The 21,795-nt window shown below is 32.3% G+C and overlaps 6 protein-coding genes across 6 annotated transcripts in view; 2 read left to right on the forward strand and 4 right to left on the reverse strand.

Moving 5' to 3' along the window:
• Positions 1 to 1,013, reverse strand: part of LOC111685212 (myosin-11) — a 6,120-nt gene extending 5,107 nt beyond the window's left edge. The window contains exons 1-2 of the mRNA XM_023447460.2: positions 677 to 1,013; positions 457 to 609 (exon numbers count right to left, since the gene is read on the reverse strand). Of these exons, the coding sequence (XP_023303228.2) occupies positions 457 to 609; positions 677 to 862 (339 nt within the window). The 5' untranslated portion in view covers positions 863 to 1,013. The remainder of the gene's footprint in view (positions 1 to 456; positions 610 to 676) is intronic.
• Positions 1,014 to 1,083: 70 nt separating this feature from the next.
• On the reverse strand, positions 1,084 to 4,144 carry LOC111685217 (ribosome-releasing factor 2, mitochondrial). The gene is made up of 7 exons (XM_023447466.2): positions 3,958 to 4,144; positions 3,721 to 3,883; positions 3,360 to 3,652; positions 2,843 to 3,212; positions 2,559 to 2,781; positions 1,761 to 2,498; positions 1,084 to 1,485 (listed from the first exon to the last, which is right to left on the reverse strand). Exons 1-7 carry the CDS (start codon positions 4,073 to 4,075, stop codon positions 1,171 to 1,173), a joined length of 2,220 nt encoding a protein of 739 aa, XP_023303234.2. The 5' UTR covers positions 4,076 to 4,144; the 3' UTR covers positions 1,084 to 1,170.
• Positions 4,145 to 4,827: 683 nt separating this feature from the next.
• On the forward strand, positions 4,828 to 9,119 carry LOC111685229 (uncharacterized protein YdcI). Its single transcript, XM_046947875.1, has 9 exons — positions 4,828 to 5,364; positions 5,418 to 5,731; positions 5,841 to 6,079; positions 6,146 to 6,516; positions 6,572 to 6,854; positions 6,904 to 7,293; positions 7,353 to 7,583; positions 8,117 to 8,246; positions 8,348 to 9,119. Exons 1-9 carry the CDS (start codon positions 4,908 to 4,910, stop codon positions 8,690 to 8,692), a joined length of 2,760 nt encoding a protein of 919 aa, XP_046803831.1. The 5' UTR covers positions 4,828 to 4,907; the 3' UTR covers positions 8,693 to 9,119.
• Positions 9,120 to 10,057: 938 nt separating this feature from the next.
• Positions 10,058 to 12,024, reverse strand: LOC111685213. The gene is made up of 2 exons (XM_023447461.2): positions 11,537 to 12,024; positions 10,058 to 11,473 (listed from the first exon to the last, which is right to left on the reverse strand). Exons 1-2 carry the CDS (start codon positions 11,546 to 11,548, stop codon positions 10,244 to 10,246), a joined length of 1,242 nt encoding a protein of 413 aa, XP_023303229.2. The 5' UTR covers positions 11,549 to 12,024; the 3' UTR covers positions 10,058 to 10,243.
• Positions 12,025 to 13,715: 1,691 nt separating this feature from the next.
• On the reverse strand, positions 13,716 to 15,384 carry LOC111685224 (histone acetyltransferase p300-like). The gene is made up of 3 exons (XM_023447473.2): positions 15,259 to 15,384; positions 14,059 to 15,196; positions 13,716 to 14,000 (listed from the first exon to the last, which is right to left on the reverse strand). The coding sequence occupies exons 1-3, from the start codon at positions 15,298 to 15,300 to the stop codon at positions 13,819 to 13,821; spliced, it is 1,362 nt and encodes a 453-aa protein (XP_023303241.2). The 5' UTR covers positions 15,301 to 15,384; the 3' UTR covers positions 13,716 to 13,818.
• Positions 15,385 to 15,454: 70 nt separating this feature from the next.
• On the forward strand, positions 15,455 to 19,423 carry LOC111685225. Its single transcript, XM_023447474.2, has 3 exons — positions 15,455 to 15,651; positions 16,054 to 16,948; positions 19,076 to 19,423. Exons 1-3 carry the CDS (start codon positions 15,559 to 15,561, stop codon positions 19,249 to 19,251), a joined length of 1,164 nt encoding a protein of 387 aa, XP_023303242.2. The 5' UTR covers positions 15,455 to 15,558; the 3' UTR covers positions 19,252 to 19,423.
• The last annotated feature ends 2,372 nt before the right edge of the window (positions 19,424 to 21,795 follow it).

Consider the following 21,795-nt stretch of genomic DNA (forward strand, 5'->3'; position numbering starts at 1 on the left):
TAGTCTATAGTCTAGTCTATAGTCTAGTCTATAGTCTAGTCTATAGTCTAGTCTATAGTCTAGTCTATAGTCTAGTCTATAGTCAAGTCTAGTCTATAGTCTAGTCTAGTCTATAGCCTAGTCTATCGTCTAGTCTATAGTCTAGTCTATAGTCAAGTCTATAGTCTAGTCTATAGTCTAGTCTATAGTCTAGTCTATAGTCTAGTTTATAGTCTAGTCTATAGTCTAGCCTATAGTCTAGTCTATAGTCTAGTCTATAGTTTAGTTTATAGTCTAGTCTATAGTTTAGTCTAAAGTCTAGTTTATAGTCTAGTCTAAAGTCTAGTTTATAGTCTAGTCTATAGTCTGGTCTATAGTACAGTTTATAGTCTAGTCTATATTCTAGTCATTAGTTTTCACTCTATTCCTTCGTATAGTATTAAGCCTAGCCGGGACTCGATTTTAAAATATTCTTACATCTATCATTCCAGCTGCAGAGACATCACCCTGATTACGAGGTCTTGCACTACTAGTAGCACCCCTACTAGCACTAACATAATCATGTGCCTCATCCCGACCTACATTAATATCTGAGCTACTAAAATCTCCTTCGCCGAAACCCGCAGCAGCCTTTAAAGAAAAAATAAAATAAATATAACTTTCTTATTTATTTAAGATGACATTCAAAAAAACCCACCGGATATTGACATGTTACCAAATCGCTTAAGAATTTCGATTGTTTCGCTTCATCATTTGCCCATGAACGATCATCAATGGTAGATTCATAACTCTTAAGTTTAACGCAAGCTTTCTTACAGCCCAAATCAGGACTTTCATTCATAAAGGGTACATGGAAGAAATCTTTTTGGGTGGAAAATGCCATGACTTTGACTTTTTTGTTTGGGAAAACTTTTCAAAGAACTTGGAATTTAAAAAGTTTTACTTTTAACAAATAGCAAAATATTTATTAATCCAGCCAGTAACGAAAATATTTTATTTTTTTCTTTTAAATCAAAGTTTTTTAATGCAATTTGAAAAGTATAAAGTTAGAGAAAAATTTTTTTAATTTTTTTTGTGTTTTTAGATAAATTTAGAAAATGTTACTTTAATTTTATTTCGAAAAACAAGGTGGAGCACAGTTGCAGTCAGCAGAGTTGTAACTTAATGTAGTTTTTGATGTTTTACTTAAAACTATTCAAAACCCTGAGCTCTTCTTATGGCTTGATCCTCATCGTTGCTTTGCATTAGGGAAAATCCACAAGGTTGCATGGTCATACTGGCTGTGCCAGAACTTATAGTTCTTAAAATACTAGAATAATTTGATAATTCAGCTAAAGGAGCATTAACAAGGATTAGTTTATTTTTATCGCCTTTGGGTAGAACATCATTGATAACGGCTCTACGACGTGCCAAGTCGGATAATATGCTAGAAGTTCTATCGCTTGGTATTACAATTTGTATGGCCATAATGGGTTCTAAGAGGCGTGTTTCATTTTCGGATAGAATCTAAAAATATGGAACATTTATTAAAATTAAAGTTTATAGTGAAAAAAAGCTTTTTTTTGTAGAATTAAAATTTTCGGTGAAGAGCTTTTTTAGTGAAAGAAAAACTTCTTTTCACTGAAATAAATTGAAAAAAGCTTTTTAGTGAAAATACTTTTTACTAAAAAGCTTTTGTTTGAAAAAAAGCCTTTTAGGCGGAAAAGCTTATTTATTTGACAAACAAATTAAAAAAAATTTTTTTAGTGAAAAGCTTTTTTTATTTTTTATATTTAAATTACCTTTTGCACACATTGAGCAGCTGCAGCCATTAAAAATGAATCCGCTGTGCCGCGACCTATAGTCACACTATGTAGTCTTATTTGTGTTTCCACCACTTGACCACCGACTTTGGGACCCCTTTCCAAGGCCGAAATACATCCCTTACGTATAACCTGCAAAGTACGCGGCCTTAATGCCTGTAAATTATTTGTAGTATCTGATGTTTTATACAGACTAAATAGCTCCTTATTATCTTTCACCAGTTCCAAGGTAATAGAGACACTTTGTTTGGAACCAGCTATTTCTTTCTCAATACTAAATGTCTTAACAGCCGGTTCGGCAATAGTTTCTTTATATGCTATTTGCAAAGGACCCAAATCCACTTCGATTTTATATTCACTTAAAATACGAGATTTTATTATATCCATATGTAATTCACCCATACCGCCTAGAACCGTTTGTCCCGTCACCGTATCATGGGAAACACGCAAACTGGGATCTTCTCGTTGTAACTGTTTTAAGGCTAATTCCATGGCATTTTGATACGAAACACTGGGTGGTTCTATGGAACAGAAATATACAGCATCGGGTATTTGTGGTTCTAGAGAAAATATTTCATTAATTAAATCTGTTTCAATATCTTCTTCCGATGCAGTTGTTTCAATCGATTGTTGTGTTCCCAATTGTTTTTTCAAACGTTTTTGGGCATTTTTTAAAGATGTTGTGCTAGTTACCAGTAAATCTCCGGTGACAGTGTGCTAAAAATATGGAAATTTCCATAAATATATTGCAATTTTCACTACGCTTTTCTTTAATACCTTTAATCCCGAACATATGGCTACATCTCCTGCTTCTACCGAAGATATTTCTCTGTACTCATCTGCCAAGGGTTCATAGATTTTACCCACAGTTTCCGCTTGAGCTCTGGTAGATGTTAAACGCATACTTTTAGTCATATTACCTCTTAAAACACGCACCAATGTCAAGGGACCTCTTTGTTTATCGTGAAAAATTTTGAAGACTTTACCCACAAAATCTTTTCTAAGGAAAAGGCAGGTATTAATTTATGTAGCTTCTAAGGAATTTGCAATTTTATACATACTCAAAACAATCATATAGTTGATTGCGTTCCTGAGGATGAGGTAAATAATCTACAATAGCATCCATTAACTTTTGTATGCCTACGTTTTTATAGGCCGAACCCAGCAGTACTGGAACAATTTTTTGTTGGCAGGTGGCTTGTCTTAAAGCAGAATAAATCATTTCATTTGTTATCTTATCAAAGCCCTCACTGCTGATAACAATATCGGCCAGATTGTCGTCAATACCGGAGAGTTCATCTATCAGGGCATTTCGTTTATCTTGCAGTTCTAATAAAAGACTTTCATCACTTACTGGTTCCGATTTGTAATTACGTCCCAAACTTTTAGCATCCCAGATAATGTGTTCCAGACGTATAATATCAAAAACAGCTAAAATGTTACATATATTAAATGAGTTTATGATGAGTTTGCAGATTCACTCAAAGAAGAGCGACTTAACTTGTTTCAAATCTACTCCCAGAGCTATATCATTATTGGCTTAAGGTAATTCTTAAATTATTACTAATTTAAACTTACACAAATTTCCCTTATCATCTTTATGAGGATATTGTATACATATAGGTTTAGCATCCAACTTTGCCGACAAATCCTTAACACATTTCACAAAATCAGCATCAGGACGATCCATTTTATTGACAAAACTTATTTTGGGTAAACGATGTTTTTCCGCCTGAGACCATACAGTAACAGTTTGAGCCTCAACGCCCGCCGTACCATCCAAAACTACAACAACACCATCCACAGCATAAAGAGACTGCTCCACTTCCATGGTAAAATCTATATGACCGGGAGTATCTAATAAATTGAATCTACAGAAAAATCCAAATAAAACTATGTAAATACTAAAAAATTTGCTACATATTTAAATTAATTATACTTTTTATCTTTCCAAGGAAATGTTACCGCTGAACTACATATTGTTATTCCACGTTCCCTTTCCTGTGAGAGATAATCTGTTACTGTGTTACCCCTATGGACCTCACCCAAAGATCTTGTTTTGCCCGAATAGAAGAGCATGCGTTCGGTAGTGGTAGTTTTACCTATAATATTAAATAAATGTCTACTCTTGTTAGAAATTAAAGTGTTTTGTTGATTATACAAGCACACAACTTACCGGCATCTATGTGGGCTAATATGCCTATATTGCGTATATCCTTACTGCTAAAGTAACGTCTGTGATTAATTAAACATTTTCTATTAGTTTTAAGTAATAAAGTTCTTAAAAAAGTCATAATAATTGTATATTTTAGCTTAAAAAAACTATTTTATCATAAATTGTTTAACAATGTTGGTTAAGTGTATGTTTAATTTTAAACTAGTAACTGTGTTTAGTTATCATAATAAAATCAGCTGTTTTTTGTTTACATTCATATTTATATAAAAAAAACAGTCGCATTCATGAACATTTTTATTTTCATTATTTACATATGAGGTGTAAATCAACCGCTGGATTGCAACGTGCATAATATTTATCAACAAAAAAGGTAAACAAATGACTATAAAAATGTGGACGTATTCGAAAAGCTATCAACAATTCAATTTTTAACTAAATTTATTTTTTTTATCACCAATAGATATAGCAACAACTCGGGATCCTAATTTAATATTGGTCTATATAAATATGGACATAAAGTTATTTCCTTATTGTGTACAAATAGTTTTTAGAAAATTTCAAAATTTTCTTTTTGTATTGAAAGACTTTAGAAACGTCTAATTTTTCGCAAGTGACATCTGCGGATTTCAATAGCACTAGTTATTTATTTTAAAAACCCGTTTTCCGTTTCCAGAAACCACTAATTTTATCTGATTTTTTTTTTTTTTTGTTACTAACAACTTTTTTCTTAAATAAAATTTGTGAATTCGCCTTGGTATGGGATTTGACAACTTCGACGTAAATTTACATTAACAAGAAAACAATCAGCTGTTGAAATGTCTTCACCTTATTAGCTGCCTCATGCCCAGCACCTTATGTGAAGTCACCTTAATACATTGTTTGTTACCTTTTTTTTAAATTTTTGCGCTTTAATTTGTTGGCATTACAATTTTTTCATTTAAACACCAACCATGTCCTTATCGACCAGACCTAGAAGACGAGCTGCTACTAAAGTAACAAGTATTATAGAATTATCAGATAGCGATGAAAATGAGGGAGCATCACCAGAAAAAAGACAACGTACCATTAAGGTAATTGCGAAAGAACCTAACAGAAATCGCGCAGAGAAGGCTTCCTCTTCGAAAGAGAAAAAGGAACCTAAAGCTCGTAAACCTAGAGGGGATAAAAAATCGAAAGAATCGTCTAAAACTGATGAGAATACACCACCAAATGTTGGCGAAACTAATGACAAAGATGATGATGACGCGAACGAGGTACAGGAGATAAGAGATTCGCCTGCTAGAGATATAACTGAGGGCCAGTGCTTAGAGCCAGAAGCTGTAGATACTAGTTGTGGTTTAAATAATGAAAGTATGTATGACGAACAACCACGTGCTAGTAGACACCAAGGCAGAAATAGTTTTTGGGGTAAGTTTGGTAGTTTTTACTAGTTATTCTGTTTAACATATTGTTTCCTTTAGCACGCCGCAAAGTGTGGACTATTGATGAACTGTTGGCCGAAACTACTAACATTGAGCCGCGTGCTGCTCGTAATATTGTTCAACTATTTGAAAATGAAAATACTATCCCCTTTATTTGTCGTTATCGTCGCGATTTGGTCGATCACATTGAGCCGGAAAAGTTGCGTGATATTAAGAACAGTTATACGGAAATTGTTAATTTACGTAAAAAAGCGGAGACGATCGTGACACAGCTGGAAAAGGAAAATGTTATCGATGAGGAAATTCGAACGGAAATGTTGTGTGCCAAAACCTCTGAGGAATTGGAGTTTTTGGTAAGTTTATCTCTGAATAAACCTTTCGAAAATTCTAAACGAATAGTTTGAATATGAATAGTTTGCACTTCAAAAATCTTTATTTATTACTTTTTTATCTTAACTTCAGTATGCTCCCTATAAACCAGCCAGTAAAGGTTCATTAGCTGAAAGAGCTAAAGCTTTAGGATTAGAACAATATGCAGATCGTTTACTCTATGGAGAACTGCCACAAGTTTCTACACGACAACTAGTAGATCGTAAGAATCCCGATATGGATACAGAAGAAAAAGTTATAACCGGTATATGCCACATTATATCACACAATATAAGTAAACATACTGGAGTTTTGGAAGAATTAAGAAGATTGTATGTTAATATTAAAAAAAAATCTAACATTTTTACTAAAATAACCACAAAAATATACCATTCTAGGCAAAAGGTCCATCGTATAGTTTTAAAAACTTCAAAAGTTAAAACACCCACTGGCAAAGATAAAGATTCATCAACAGCTTCAACTTCCTCACACGGCCACGGTGGTCATGGTAATAATAAAAATGATGCCTCAAAATATGAAACCTATTATGACTATCAAAATGATGTACGCTATATGAAACCACATCAAATCTTGGCCATAAATCGTGCTGAAAAACTTAAATTTCTTTCGGTTAAAATTATTATAGCCGATTATGTGCGCAAGGATATAGAACGTTATGTGCGCAGTATATTTATGGAAGAGGGTGAAAAGTATCCTTTAAGATTTGAAGTTTTCAATAAAGCCTTCGAGGAATGTTATACGAAAAAATGTAAGTGTTGTTAATAAAACTTAAATATTCCTTAATGCTTAATTTTGAATTCCAGTGCAACCCTTAATGACTCGTCAAATTAGATCAGATTTAAATGAATCGGCTAAAAAGGCCTCCATAGATGTTTTTGCCAAAAATCTCAAACAGCTGCTGTTAATGTCACCCTTAAAGGGAGAACGTATTTTGGGTATAGATCCCGGCTTCACGAATGGTTGCAAATATGCCGCCATCTCAGAAACAGCAGATGTTTTGGAAACTGGGGTATTGTATCCTCATAAACGTAATACAGATCCCGAAAAGTGGGGTGAAGATTTGGCTAAAATATTATTAAGGCACAAGTAAGTTTATCCAATAGTTCAGAAGAGTTTTTTAATAATTATTTTCCAGAATTAATATCATCGCTTTAGGCAATGGCACAGCTTGTCGTGAAACAGAATTTTGGCTTTCGAAACTTTTTGAATTGGGTATATTAGATTCAACTAATGTACGCTATAGTATAGTATCCGAACAGGGTGCCTCTATATACTCATGTAGTGATGTAGCTAAAAAAGAATTTCCCAATATGGATATGAATGAAATAAGTGCTGTATCCATAGCAAGACGTTTAAATGATCCATTAAGTGAATATGTTAAAATCGAACCACGACACATTGGTGTGGGCATGTATCAGCATGATATAAATGAAAAACAACTGACAGAATCCCTAAATGAAGTGGTATCGGAATGTGTGAGTTATGTGGGTGTCGACATAAATTCGGCCAGCATAACGGTGCTTAAGTAAGTTTAAGTTTTTGTTTGAAGTGATAAATAATTTACCCTTTTGCCCTATTTCTTAGACACATTGCCGGTTTGACGGAGAAAAAAGCTGAGAAAATTATACAGCATCGTTTGGAAAATGGTTTATTTCGTACACGTAAGGATTTACTGCAAGTTAAGTCTATTGGAGAAAAGACTTTTGTACAATGTGCTGGTTTCATACGCATCGATCCTCGCAGTTTGGGAGGTACTATAGAGAATTTGTTGGATTGTACTTGGGTACATCCGGAGAGTTATGCAGTTGCTAAAAAGTGCGTCAAGTTATATATGTAGATTTGATTGGACATATTAACTAACTAATTAACAAACTAACTAATTAACAAACTAATTGACAAACTAACTAATTAACAAACTAACTAATTAACAAACTAACTAATTAACAAACTAACTAATTAACAAACTAACTTACTTAATTGCTTACTTCCTTACTTACTTATTTACTTACTTACTTACTTACTTACTTACTTACTTACTTACTTACTTACTTACTTACTTACTTACTTACTTACTTACTTACTTACTTACTTACTTACTTACTTACTTACTTACTTACTTACTTACTTACTTACTTACTTACTTACTCACTTACTTAATTACATACTTACTTACTTACTTACTTACTTACTTACTTACTTACTTACTTACTTACTAACTTACTTACTTAATTACTTACTTACTTACTCACTTACTTACTTACTCACTTACTTACTTAGTAACTTACTTACTTACTTACTTACATACTTACTTACTTAATTCTTTTTTTAATAAATTTAATTTCAATCAGAATAATTTCTAAATGCAACTTGGACTTAAAGAATATCGGCTCCGATGACTTCATACAAAAGATTAGCAACTATAAAAACCTTTCTAATATGGATGAATTGGCTAAAGAATTTAAAACTCCCAAGGAACGAGTAAGTTTACAATTTTATATTTTGCATTTTAGACTTACCCATTTTCCAAACCTTGAACTTGAGCCACTTTAAAAATCTTCTTTTTCACATCTTATTTACAGTTAGATGTCGTCTTTCTAGCCCTACAGCGTGAACTCTTCAAAGATTATCGCAGTGATTTCGATAAAAGGCCACTATTTAAACAGGGTTTAACCAAAATCACGGAACTATCACAATGTGATGTTCTAACAGGAGCCATTACTAATATCACACATTTTGGAGCTTTCGTTGATATCGGAGTAGAATGTGATGGTCTAATACATATTAGTAATATGGGTAAAATTAAATTAAATATTGGGGATCGTGTTACAGTATCCATTGTGCAGTTAGATGTTAAACGCAAACGTATTGGTTTACGTTTGGAAGAAATGCTATTGGAAACGGATACATCGTTTACGTTTGCTTAAGAAGGAACGAAATGAAATGACCTAGTTTTAGAAACATATTAAAGTTATAAAAGGTATGTTAATATTTTTGCCTAATAATTATTTAGTAAATATACATAATACAAAAATGACACACACACTCCTGAATAAAGTGTATATTAAGTTTATATGTATAATAAACAACACTTATATAATTAATCAAACTACATTGCATGGACATTTGTCAAACAACTCAGATATCAGTGGAAAAAGGATTATATTGCTCTTATTTTTAACTGTTGTTAACATATTTTCTATTTATTATATGTTTATCGTTTAAACTGTGTTTTCTTTTGTCTGTATGTATTGTTATGCATTGCAAAAAAGTTAAATTCTTTATTTCTTAAGAAAATCTTTACAAATCTGTCTTAATAGATTAATTTATTCAATAAATATATTTTTTATATTATTAATTCGTTTTTATTTAATTACGAAAAACCAACCGAGCTCATAGGTTCATATATAGTAAATCAAAACATTTAAGAACTCGAGGAAGAAAGTTACAAAGTTTAGCAACTCGCACATGTAAAATTTCTTTCGTAAGTAGTTCGATTTAGGAAGGGTTTTTCTGATAATGACAATCTTCATTCTTTGGTTAAACAGCTGTTCATTGTTTATGTTTTTGTCTGAAAAGTTGGCAATACTAACAAAGTTAACTGATCTTTAATCCATAACTGAAAAACACAATCATCAGTTAAAGTCCGCCTAAATTTGTTCAGAGTTTAATTTCACAGCAAGTTAAGCCTAGTTTAGTTGAGAAGTAAAAAACCCGCCCTAAAACAGATCTTAGAAAATATAAGATTTCAAAAAATGATGTCTGTTAGACACAATGTCAGTAAAATAGTTATAAAATATCCACGTTGTTCCCAGAGAGTTAAATATCTCATGGGAATCACCGCCTAGATGATGAAGTAGCAATTATTACTACGATCTGATCGTGTTTCCACATTTGAAGCAATCATCAATATCTTAACTTGGGTGTACGTACCACAACTTCCACTACTTTGTCAGATTTAAAGACTTTAAGTTGATAGGTTGCAACATCGTTGCAAAAAATTGTCCTCCTTCCATTGTTTGCATTTGCAAGGGAACAGCTCACCAGCCGGCATTATTCTTTAAAAAATATTCTATTAATTCTAAGACGATCTAGCCAAGTCCGTCTGTCCGTCCGTCTGTCTGTTGAAAGCACGATAGAGTCCGAACGGAATGAGATTGAAATTTTCCACAAATATTTTCTATAGATAAAGTTAGTTTAATATTGAAAATGGGCAATATCGGTCCGCGTTTTCGGATAGCCCCTATACAAGTGGACTCCCGAAAAAACAGCTTTAACGATCAGTCCATAATTGATCCTACCCCCATTACTCGCTTAAAAATGCGAGAATAGCAATGAAATTTGACATGTTTTGGTCCCTGACGAGTCAAAACTTAACAACTTTTATAGGAATGTAAATCTTCCTACCGACTTATTATTAGTTATTATTATTATGTTATAGTAAATGTACATATACAACATAGTTAACTATCGTTAATTTATTTTCCATATTTATGACTGTATTTTGATCTGTTAAAAGTATGACGACGTCGGCGTATGTTATCCTCCAAATCATCTTTATAATCCTCATTATTATTATACTCTATATATTCGTCTTGAGCTTCTGGCAAATCTTGTAAAGGGTTGAAAGTATTAGAAGGCGAAGATAATTCAAAATCATCTGATAAATCAAAATTATCTTCTAAACCATAAGTATTATCGTAAATAGAAGAACCTCCAAGTGGATACCATGAATAGGATGAGGGAAACATTTCCATAGTAGGACTAGTGAATGACATAAAACATTTACTGCATTCAGCTGGCAGGCCTCTCTGCAAGATGTGATAGTAGGTTAAACTTTGACAACGTCTACATATTGAATTTTCATAATTTTGAATACTGTGACCGCAGGCTACATAAGGCCAAGAGGGTATAGATTTGCATCTGTTGGTAGTTCTAGTATTATGTCGTCTATGTGGATGATAAGGTACATATTTAATAGTTTCCTGACAATTTTCTTCAATATAATCCTCATTGGAATCGAACATTAAGGCATTGCTATCGCATTGAGACACACGTTTGGCCATTATTACCCGTGCTTTACACTGTTTGCCACACACCCGATGCCGTTTGTGATGGCAACGTTTTGCCGATGAAAATTTCTTTAAATCACAAGTTTTTGCCGTATTCACTAATATACAACAAGGGTCAGTATTATTATAGCCCAAACCAAATTTACCACCCACTCTCGAAGTATTCTGATGAATATGCACTAAGTTATCATTGCGCACCATTATATTACCTTGATGACTTTCGATAATATTTTGAATTTGATTAGTTAAACGTATTATATTTGTGGTATTAAGTGGTGGTTTTACTTTAGTTGCTGAAGACACGTAAGTATCATTAATACCCTGCACTACAATTTGCTCTTTCACCAGAAATGGACAAACCGGACACTGTTTAGCACATGCAATAGGATCTTCAACACCTTCGCAGACATTTTTGCATTTCTCTAGATTTCTATGACACTCTTCATATTCTTTCAAGGTGGGTTCATCATAATGTTGCAGTTGAGTGTGTATCACTATGGGTCTACCCTCTATTACCTGTTTGCTGGTATAACTTGAATTTGTTCCTTCTAATATAGTAATGTTTTCGTGCTTTTCGTTGATATACGTTGCCTGTATTGTTGAAAATAAATTGCCAAATAATGCCAAAAGAAATACCTTAAAATAAGGAATGTTTTTTATTAATATTACAAAATCTTATGCATGACTAATTATGCTTACTTTGGACTTCATTATTTGTGAAATTTAATAAAAGTTTTACTTTTTTTAAATAAAATTTGGATACAACAGCATTTATTTGAAATGAAAACAGTACTGACTAAATAAAAATGTTTATATTTTTACTTCCATTTGATATTTAATCAATTTGGGTATTATAATGATAATCATCAATTATAACAAAATATTATCAATATTAACTACCCAGCAAAACAAAAAAAGTGCAAAAAGTAGTAAATGCAAGTGTTTAACTGATAATGAACTGATTCGTCCCAGCAGTTCGACGGGACAGTCCCGAACTGACTACTTAACCTACCACTTGTGGTGGCCCCTAGCCACCTGACTACCCAGGTGACCGACCATTTTAACATGAGCTTGTCCTACGAAGAAGTCAATCGACACTCTACACCTTACAAAAAGACAGATTGCCTCCGCTCTCGCTTATAAAGGGGACACTGAAGTGACGACTGTCTTTCGGAAGTACAAAAAAAGAAAACTTTTAAGAGTATAAACTCTAGGTTACTTGAGGACAGTAAAAAGACGACTCCCACCGCTCCCGCTTACAAAGAGGACACTGTCTAACTGACGACTGTCTTCATTCTCGATTACAAAGGGTACATTCGTGACGAAAGACCCAAAACATACGAATTACGATCATCCAGGTGATTAACTATTAGTGGAAATTACTGTCTTTTTCGTATGCATTGACTCTTTGTCGAATTGCTGGGATATTTAGGTGAAACATGCATTATTTTAACATTAAGCTGGAGACCCACACTACACGTTCTACACACGCTCGTGTATGAGAGAAAGAAATATCAACCATCTCTTTCTCCCACACACACAAAATCAAAAGTTTCTCAGTGTGAAACTATGTGTAAATTGCATTGATTTGTTGTTGTACGAATGAGAAGAATAAGAAAACAAATCAAGTTTCCGCGGAAACGGGAAACTACGTACCGAAATCAAAAGTTTCCTGGTGTGGGCCGGCAGTTTAGTGCCGTTTCTGAAACAAAAGTTTCCATGTGTGGACATTAAGGAAACTTAAAAAAAAAAATAATAAAAAATTTACTCTTAAAAAGCGTTGCATGTAACTAGAAGCGTAGAACGCGAAGTAGGTATGAAAAGCGCGTAATGCTTTGACGCGAAAACGCGTAGGGTGGATCTCCGGCTTTAGCGTGTCATTGGCCAATCATGGTTTCGTATTTGGAAAAATAGTTCATCAATGTAATTCACATATGTAATCTGGTACTACGGGTGGCCAGCAGGACTTTGTCATGGCTGGTAGGTTGAGGTTCCTTTAAGATGTACGTAGTGGCTGTTGTTTAAACCTAAATTCGAGGTTATGCTTGTCAAAGGACTGATGCAAGGTGTAATATATATTTCGGAATAATTTCGGTACCGTTGCCTAAGTTAACCGTTAACCCACAGATGAGTGACTATAGGACAAAGCGTCGGAAATGAATTGGTGTTAGGTAGTCATACCTAGAATGAGTGCATCGGATTAATGGGAAGTGTACTGGGTTATGGATAAAAGGTATCTTATACAAATGATACCATTAAATTTTCCTTCCTTGTCTAGATATGTACAGGGTAAACTTTGTGAGTAACTAACCATGCAGATGGGATGTCCGAAACACGAATCCAACAAACTTTGATAGATTCTTGTTTACCGGAAAACCGAATACGTCTCTAGGTGCTGTTGCTGACTCAACAGAGGTTGTCCCATCAGCGTGACTGTTAGCGAAAGTGAGTACTTGAGCAAAGTGGTTTGTACATGGACCGGCCAGACAATGTATAAAAATTGTCACCCGCGTGTAAGATAATCAAAGGGGGCGTTGATGAGTCGTAACAAAAGCTCACCCTGTGAGTGAAACAGACCAATGTGAAATAAAGTCAGCACTGCAGGTGTTCATATATAGCACTTCGACATTGATATAGTCGAGACTATAGAACAGACTATGGTCGATACAATAGAAGAGTTCATAGTATTGACTATAGAACCGTCTATAGTTGAGATTATAGAACAATTTATCGAAACTATAGAACAATCTATAATAGAGACTATATAACACTCTATAGTATGTACTAACAGTTATGGATTATTATAGAATTGTATATAGTCGATACTATAGAGTCTTTCAAACAATCTAGAATGAGATATTAAAAATCCAAGTAAGTATTTAGTTTTGTTTTATTATTAATATAATTTATAAATTTAGAAGACTTTGCCAGATAATCTCTTATAAAATATGTGTAGTTCTTGATTAAGTGATATTACCTACTCATTGACACCAATGATCAAAACAACCATCTTGTTGTTGACAACCATATGAGCCCAAGTTGTAGGCGCAATATTTTTGCTGATCATAAAAATCACATTTACGTGAGGGACAAGAATAACGATAACAGTAAGGGGAACAATGTGACATATTGTTAATGGCACAACCAGAACAATCATAACCACCTAAAGAAACAAAATGGTAAATATTTTTTAAAAATTTAGTATAAAATGTTTTCTATACCTCCAATTGGACTACAATTTCCCTGCATTTGGCAGTCGTATTGCATGGGAGGCATTACCAGATATTGGGGTCTGGAGTATATTCTAGGAGATAGTAGATAGATAATAGGAGCAACACAAAATTCACCACATTGACGAGAACTGCGACTATAACATTGCCAACGATTATTACGTTGCTCACACATTCGTGGCGTCTTGACTGTGCAACATTTTGTGCTCGAAGAGGGTGGCTGTGTTGCTGTTGTTTCGGTTGAAATTTCATCATCACAATCTCCATAATCATGTTGGCATTCATTATTGTTATTGGATTCATCGTATATAGTCGTGGAGGCATTAACTACAATATTATTGACATTATTAAGTACAATATCCGGTTTGGTTTGATTGATTTTTGTTATAAAATTATAATTAAATGTAAGATCATGAACGATTGGTTCTGGTACAGAACATCTATGTCCAGTCCAAACAGTACCATCGGGACATTCAATAACTATACAGCGACCATTTTCCATTTGAGAGCCGCGAGGACAATATAACAAATGACATTCCTGACCAATAAGAATGGTGCCAGAAGGACATTTTATAATGGGCGCCGGTGGAGGAAGTGTAGTTGTAGTGATGGGCGGCTCATAAGGTTGGGTAGTTTCTGGTGGTGGTGGTGGTGGTAAAGTTGTTGGTGGCGGGTTTGTTACAGTTGTTGGCGGTGTTTGACAATTGGGAGTTGTTGTAGTATCACATGGCTGAGCTGATCCTACACATGGGGCTGATATTTCAGCACATGGTTTTGTTGAACCCACACAAGAAGTAGTTGATCCACAACCAGGTGGATTAGAACAATTGATAGGATAGGAACAATTATTTAATGTTTTACATGGTTGAGAACAAGGACAAGTTTGACAAGGAGTAACCGGACATGGGTTATTAGTCGGATAAGTGGGTACAGGCTGCGGTGGATACGCGCAATTATTCAATGTTTGACATGGTTGAGAACAAGGGCTACTTGGTTGTTGAGTAACCGCACAAGGAATATTAGTCGGATAAATCGGTACAGGCTGATGATTCTGAACTATGGGATATGGTGTTACTGGAGCATTTGGACATGGTTCATCAACTGCTTCACACCAATTCACTCCTAATCCCTAAATTTTCGAAAGAAATAATAGAAATATAACAACACGTTCCAATCATTTTATGAACTTACAAATATTGTTAAACCAATTAATAAATAATTTCGTATACTCATTGCTCTGCAAAGCGTTTAAATAAACATTCTCAACAAAAGTTTAAATTCATACTAAAATAGAACTGCATAGTTCTATATGAAATAAAAATCTTAAAAAATTATCAATGTTTATAAACTTGACCTTTTTAGCTTGAGGTTATGATCCATTATCAGTCGCTGCGTAAAATTATGATTTTCGTAACATAGCTTCTAACAGATCGACAGAAAAAGCTTTTCTAAATCAGTGTAATTTGAGTTGCGTTCGGAAACACAGAGAAAATGGAAAAAATTAGATTTTTTCTAACGCTTGTTCTTGCGTCTAATATTCTTGTTGTAAACTTTAAAGTAATTCAGGCACAAACTGTTAACCCGGTAAGTAATGCTGCATAAACTATGTGTTTAACAGATTCTCCTGTCGCAAAATTTTATTGTGATTAACTTATATTTTTTTCATATTTTGCTTCTATCTATCTATCTATCTATCTATCTATCTATCTATCTATCTATCTATCTATCTATGTACCTATCTATCTATTTATCTATCTATCTATTCATCTATCTATCTATCTATCTATCTATCTATCTATCTATCTATCTATCTATCTATCTATCTATCTATCTATCTATCTATTTATCTATCTATTTATCTATCTATCTATCTATCTATCTATCTATCTATCTATCTATCTATCTATCTATCTATCTATCTATCTATCTATCTATCTATCTCTATTTCTAAACTCTAACAATTACCTTTTCTGATATTTCAATTAGTCTCTTCAAATATGTCCGGATGGGTACACCTTTTACACGGATGGCTTATGCTATCCTAACGAATATAAACCATTGCCGCCAAATAACACTAACCAAATGCAAACGTTTCCAACGGAAACGTCAAGCTCTAACATATGTCCACAAGGTTATATACTTTACACGGACAACTTATGCTATCCAATCGAAAACAAGCCATGCCCGTTTGATAGTAAAAACACAACAGAAATGCCTGCAACAACAACACTTCCGACAACTACAACAACAACAGAATCTATGACAACAACTAGAACGCCTATACCAGCTGAAATAATCAAAACCCGCTGTCCAACGGGTTCAATTATGTTAAAAAATAAATGTCGTAAACTCCTATGTTCTATGGGAGAACTCTATAATGGCAATTGTCTGAAACCAGTGTGTCCAACAGGTTTAATATGGCGTGATAAAAAATGCCAAGAACCCGGCTATATAACAACAATAATAGAAATTAATAATGAAATTATTAATGAACAGAATGAAAAACCTATAACCCTAAAAAGAAGCCAAACAAATGAAGTAATTTATCATACAACCACAACAACTAGAAAACCTTTAACTACACTAAGATCAATAATGGGATCGACTACCGAAAGCCCTAATAAATCGAACGTGTCCTCAACTAATAATAATGCTAATCATTCGTGTTGTAAAGTCTTTACACCAAGAATTTGTAAATTATATGACAAAAAATGGGTTTGTTTTAATCGTAAATATGACATTTGTGATAAACGTATTTGCACAAAACCTGTGGTTTATTTGAAAGCACCCGAAATTCTTTACCAACATCCAGTTCTGATAATGCCGCCTAATCCTCAATTTAATATGTATAATGAAACCAGAGATTTCGATAATAATTTATGTAAGTAAAAGTTTATTTTTTCGATTTTAAAAATTAGAACTTTTTTTAGGATTAGAATTGAATTTAAGGTTAGGAATATTTTTTCATCAAAAATGATCGATATATGTCAAAATAAAGTATGTTTGAGAAGTCAAATACATAAAAAGTCCAGCGGTTTAGTTTTGTGCGTGAAAGAGTAAAAGGAAGCCAAACAAATGAAGTGATTTATATGTATACAACAACTCAAAAACTTTTAACTACGTTAGATCAGTCTATAGTCTTGATTAAAAAAAACCTTTAACTACTATAGATCATTTTATAGTCTTGACTAGCATTCTATCATGTCTGAACTATCAGTCAATAGTCTTGACTATAAGTCCATCATGTCTATAATCTTGACTATTAGTCTATCAAGTCTATAGTTTTGACTATCAGTCTATCAAGTCTATAGACTTGACTACAGTTCAAATATATAGTCTTGACTATAGATCAAATATATAGTCTTGCCTATAGATCAAATATATAGTCTTCACTATAGATCATGTCTGTAATCTTGACTATAGATCAAGTCTATAGTCTTGACTATAGATCAAGTCTTAGTCTTGACTATAGATCAAGTCTATAGTCTTGACTATAGATCAAGTCTATAGTCTTGACTATAGATCAAGTCTATAGTCTTGACTATAGATCAAGTCTATAGTTTTGACTATAGATCAAGTCTATAGTCTTGACTATAGATCAAATATATAGTCTTGACTATAGATCAAGTTTATAGTCTTGACTATAGATCAAATATATAGTCTTGACTATAGATCAAATACATAGTCTTGACTATAGATCAAGTCTATAGTATTGACTATAGATCAAGTCTATAGTCTTGACTATAGATCAAGTCTTAGTCTTGACTATAGATCAAGTCTATAGTCTTGACTATAGATCAAGTCTATAGTCTCGACTAAAGATCAAGTCTACAGTCTTGACTATAGATCAAGTCTATAGTCTTGACTATAGATCAAGTCTATAGTCTTGACTATAGATCAAATATATAGTCTTGACTATAGATCAAGTTTATAGTCTTGACTATAGATCAAATATATAGTCTTCACTATAGATCAAATATATAGTCTTCACTATAGATCAAATATATAGTCTTGACTATAGATCAAATACATACATATATAGTCTTGACTATATATCAAGTCTATAGTCTTGACTATAGATCAAATATATAGTCTTGACTATAGATCAACAAATATATAGTCTTGACTATATCTTGCATATTTATTAGTCTATAGTCTTGTCCATATATTACTCTCTAGTCTTGTCTATAGATCTGTAATATTATTGTCCTCAGATCAGTATATTATAGTCCTTACATTATAAAATACTAAAGCAAAGACTATACTATAGATCGGTATATAGTCTCGACTATAGATTTGGATTTAGTATCGACTATAGATTAGTCTTCAGTGATGGTGATGACCAAACGCATTGAATATATATCAGTTTATACTATAGACTCTATAGTTTTGTCTTTAGGTCAGTGTGTAGTCTTGTCCTCAGATCAGTCGATCAGTTCTGAATTAAGATCACTCAATAGTTTTGACTATAAATTAGTATTTAGTTGTATCTTTAGATTAGTTCTATAGTCTTGAGAATAAATAAATCTATAGTATTCACCCCTTTTCGCAATGATCAAAAAAAAAAAAAAAAGGTATTCCAACAAAAACCTAAATCGTAAGAAAAAGAAGAAACAATTCCATTTCGTTTCAATGCTTTACGATTGTGTGTTTATTCTGCATTTCGTTCTTAATTAAATGTTTGTAAGTTGTTGTTTATGTGGCGTAGAATCAAATCGAAATGCAGAATACCAAAGTTGCCAAACGGAGAAAATTTCGATTCAAAATGAAATGCACAATAGGGGCCATTGACTATAGTTTTAGTATAAAGTCTTGACTATATATCAGTCTTTAGTATTGGTCTAGTAGATCATTGAGTAGTGTTGACTGTAGTTTTAAAGTCTTGATTATGGAACAATCTTTCGACTATGGTTTTAGCTAAAATATAGAATAGATTTCTCATTTTGATTTCAAATTGCAATAATCCACCTTATTAATGTGATTTCTTTTTCCCCCCCCCCCACACCAGATGTTGATTGTTCCGGCTGTGCTGCACGTCATTCGGAGACTTGTTCACCCTATTGCTATAGACACATTTGTCCAAATAATTCTTGTAGATATATGGATTTAAGTGAATATTGCAATTATTATCCTAGACAAAATGGTTGCCAACCCACAGATGGTTGTCTATGGAATTGGTGTTAAGTTTATAAATTAACAAATTCTTAAAAGGAAATTTCTGTAATTAGATTAAAATAAAAAACAGTTTTGAATAATGATAAAAGAACAACTTTTAAATTTGTGTTTATTTTGGAAGTATTTTATTTATTTTGTTTAACTATATTTTTTTCACATGGTTTTTGTTTGTCTTCTTTGTTTAATTGTTATGGTTTTGTCGATAATATAACAGTTTTATTATTATTATTTTAGTTATATGTTTTACATTTTTTTTGTTAATAATTTTATAGATTTTTTTGTTCTTGTTTATTGTTAAGTTCTAAGTTCATTTTTATTATTATTTTTATGTTGTAATGAGAAATGTGAAATATTTTTATTTTTTTTTTTTTTAAAGAAAATCTTATTAATGTTTTAGAAAAACTTGTTGTAAAAGAAAACTATTCCTTTTTTTTAATTAAAACATTTTTAAGATTTTCTTTTTAAATGCTTATTTATTTAATATATATTTTTTTAATATTTTAATACGCTTTGTTTTTATTTTGTAATCATAAGTGTGTTTTTGTATTTTGAATACATTATTAATAAATTATATTTTTTTTTTCTTATATTTTCATAATTTTTAAATACATATTCGTTTGTTTTTAAATATTAAAATCATACATGACATGTGTATTTATTTATTTTAGTGTTTTTTTCGTTAAGCATAAAATGTTCTTTTTTTTAGTTAAAAATTTAAACTCTTTTTTTTTCGTAACATTTTATTTTGTTTTTATTGTTAAGCCTTAAAAAATTAGGTTTAATGCATTTAAATCATAATTATTAATTTCTTATATAATTTTTTTTAAAATAGTTTATATAAAAGTGAGTAAATGAGTGTGAGTATGTTTATTAATTAATAATTATTAAAAAAGTCTTTAAAAAGAAAAAATAAATAATAATAATAATAAATTCAGTTTATACATAAGAAAAATAATAAAAAGAATACAAATGTAAAAAAAGATAAATAATGATATAGAATTAACAAACATAAAGAGAAAAATACCAGGAGTAGTAGGGATTTATCTGAAAACTTTGCTTATATAGGACGAAACATAAACGAAAAGGAAATTTAACACAAAAAAACCATCATGACTATAGAATGGTCTACAGTCTTCCATTAGTCTATAGTAGGTACTAACTCTCTATCAGTCTACATCTAAGTACAACTATAGATCAGTGTAAAATCATAACTAACGATAATTTTAGCAATCTTGGCAAAAGATCAGTATAAAATTTCGAAAATAGATCGTTCAATCGTTTTGAGTATAAATTATTGTTTAGTTTTGACTATCAGATCAAACCCCTTATAGAATTTACTATAAATTAGTATAGGGTCTTGACTAAAGATCAGTCTTTAGTCTTAACTATCGAAAAATCAAAAGTTATAAATGTCTATCACTCTATTCAGTTAAGCAACGATCGATTAACTATTCCATTACAGAACAATCTAAAAAAGCTTTTCCAAAAGACGAAATCGTAAATGAAATTATAAGCAATTCTGCATTACGATCGTAGATACATTTTACATTATAAACGATACGTTTTACAATGGCCCCTTTACTGCATTTCAATTTGAATCGAAATTTTCTCCGTTTGGCAACTTTGGTATTCTGCATTTCGATTCAACTCTCCGCCACATAAACAACAACTTACAAAAACGGTATTTACGAACGAAATGCAGAATAAACATACAATCGTAAAGCATTAAAACAAAATGGAATTGCTTTTTCTTTTTCTTACGATTCAGTTTTTTGTTGGAATACCTTTTTTCGATTATTGCTTAACTGAATGCGTAAACGTAAACAAAATGCAGAATAGGGTGGAATATAGACAATTATCTATCTATAGTCGGGACTTTAGATTAGTCTGGAAATGAATCTACGACAATTGGAACTCCGCTCGGGAACGACCCGATTCTCAATCGGCCAAATATTGTCAACTCAGCAACAGCTGTATCAAACGAAAATTTGTTTCCCCCAAGAAAGAACATCCAGTTACAGCCAACCTGTTACAACAACAAAAACATAGACTATAGGTCAATATGTCTGGACTATAGACTATAGATAATAGACTAAAAATCTGTCTATAGAATGAAAGTCTGAAATATAGATCAGTCTATACATTTAATCAATCTATAGTCTGGACTATAGATTAGGCTATAGTCTGGACTATAAATTAGTCTATAGTCTGAATTATAGATCAGTCTATAGTCTCGATTATAGATCAGTCTATAGTATGTGCTACAGATCAGTCTGTATTTAGGACTATATATTAGTGAGGACCATAAGTCAGTCTATAGTTCGGATTATAGATCTGTATTTAGTCTGGACTATATATCAGTATTTAGTCTGGACTATAGATCAGTATATAATCTAGATTATAGATTAGGATATAGTCTAAACTATAGATCAGTCCATAGTCTGGAATATAGACTATAGGTCATTCAATAGTCTAGGCTCTTAAAGATCAGTCTTTAATGTCGAATACAGATTAGTCTTTTGTCTTCAATTTAGAGATGTCTTTTGCCATGAC

This window comes from Lucilia cuprina, chromosome 4, assembly GCF_022045245.1.
Source record: "Lucilia cuprina isolate Lc7/37 chromosome 4, ASM2204524v1, whole genome shotgun sequence".
In the NCBI taxonomy this organism is placed as follows: Eukaryota; Metazoa; Arthropoda; class Insecta; order Diptera; family Calliphoridae; genus Lucilia; species Lucilia cuprina.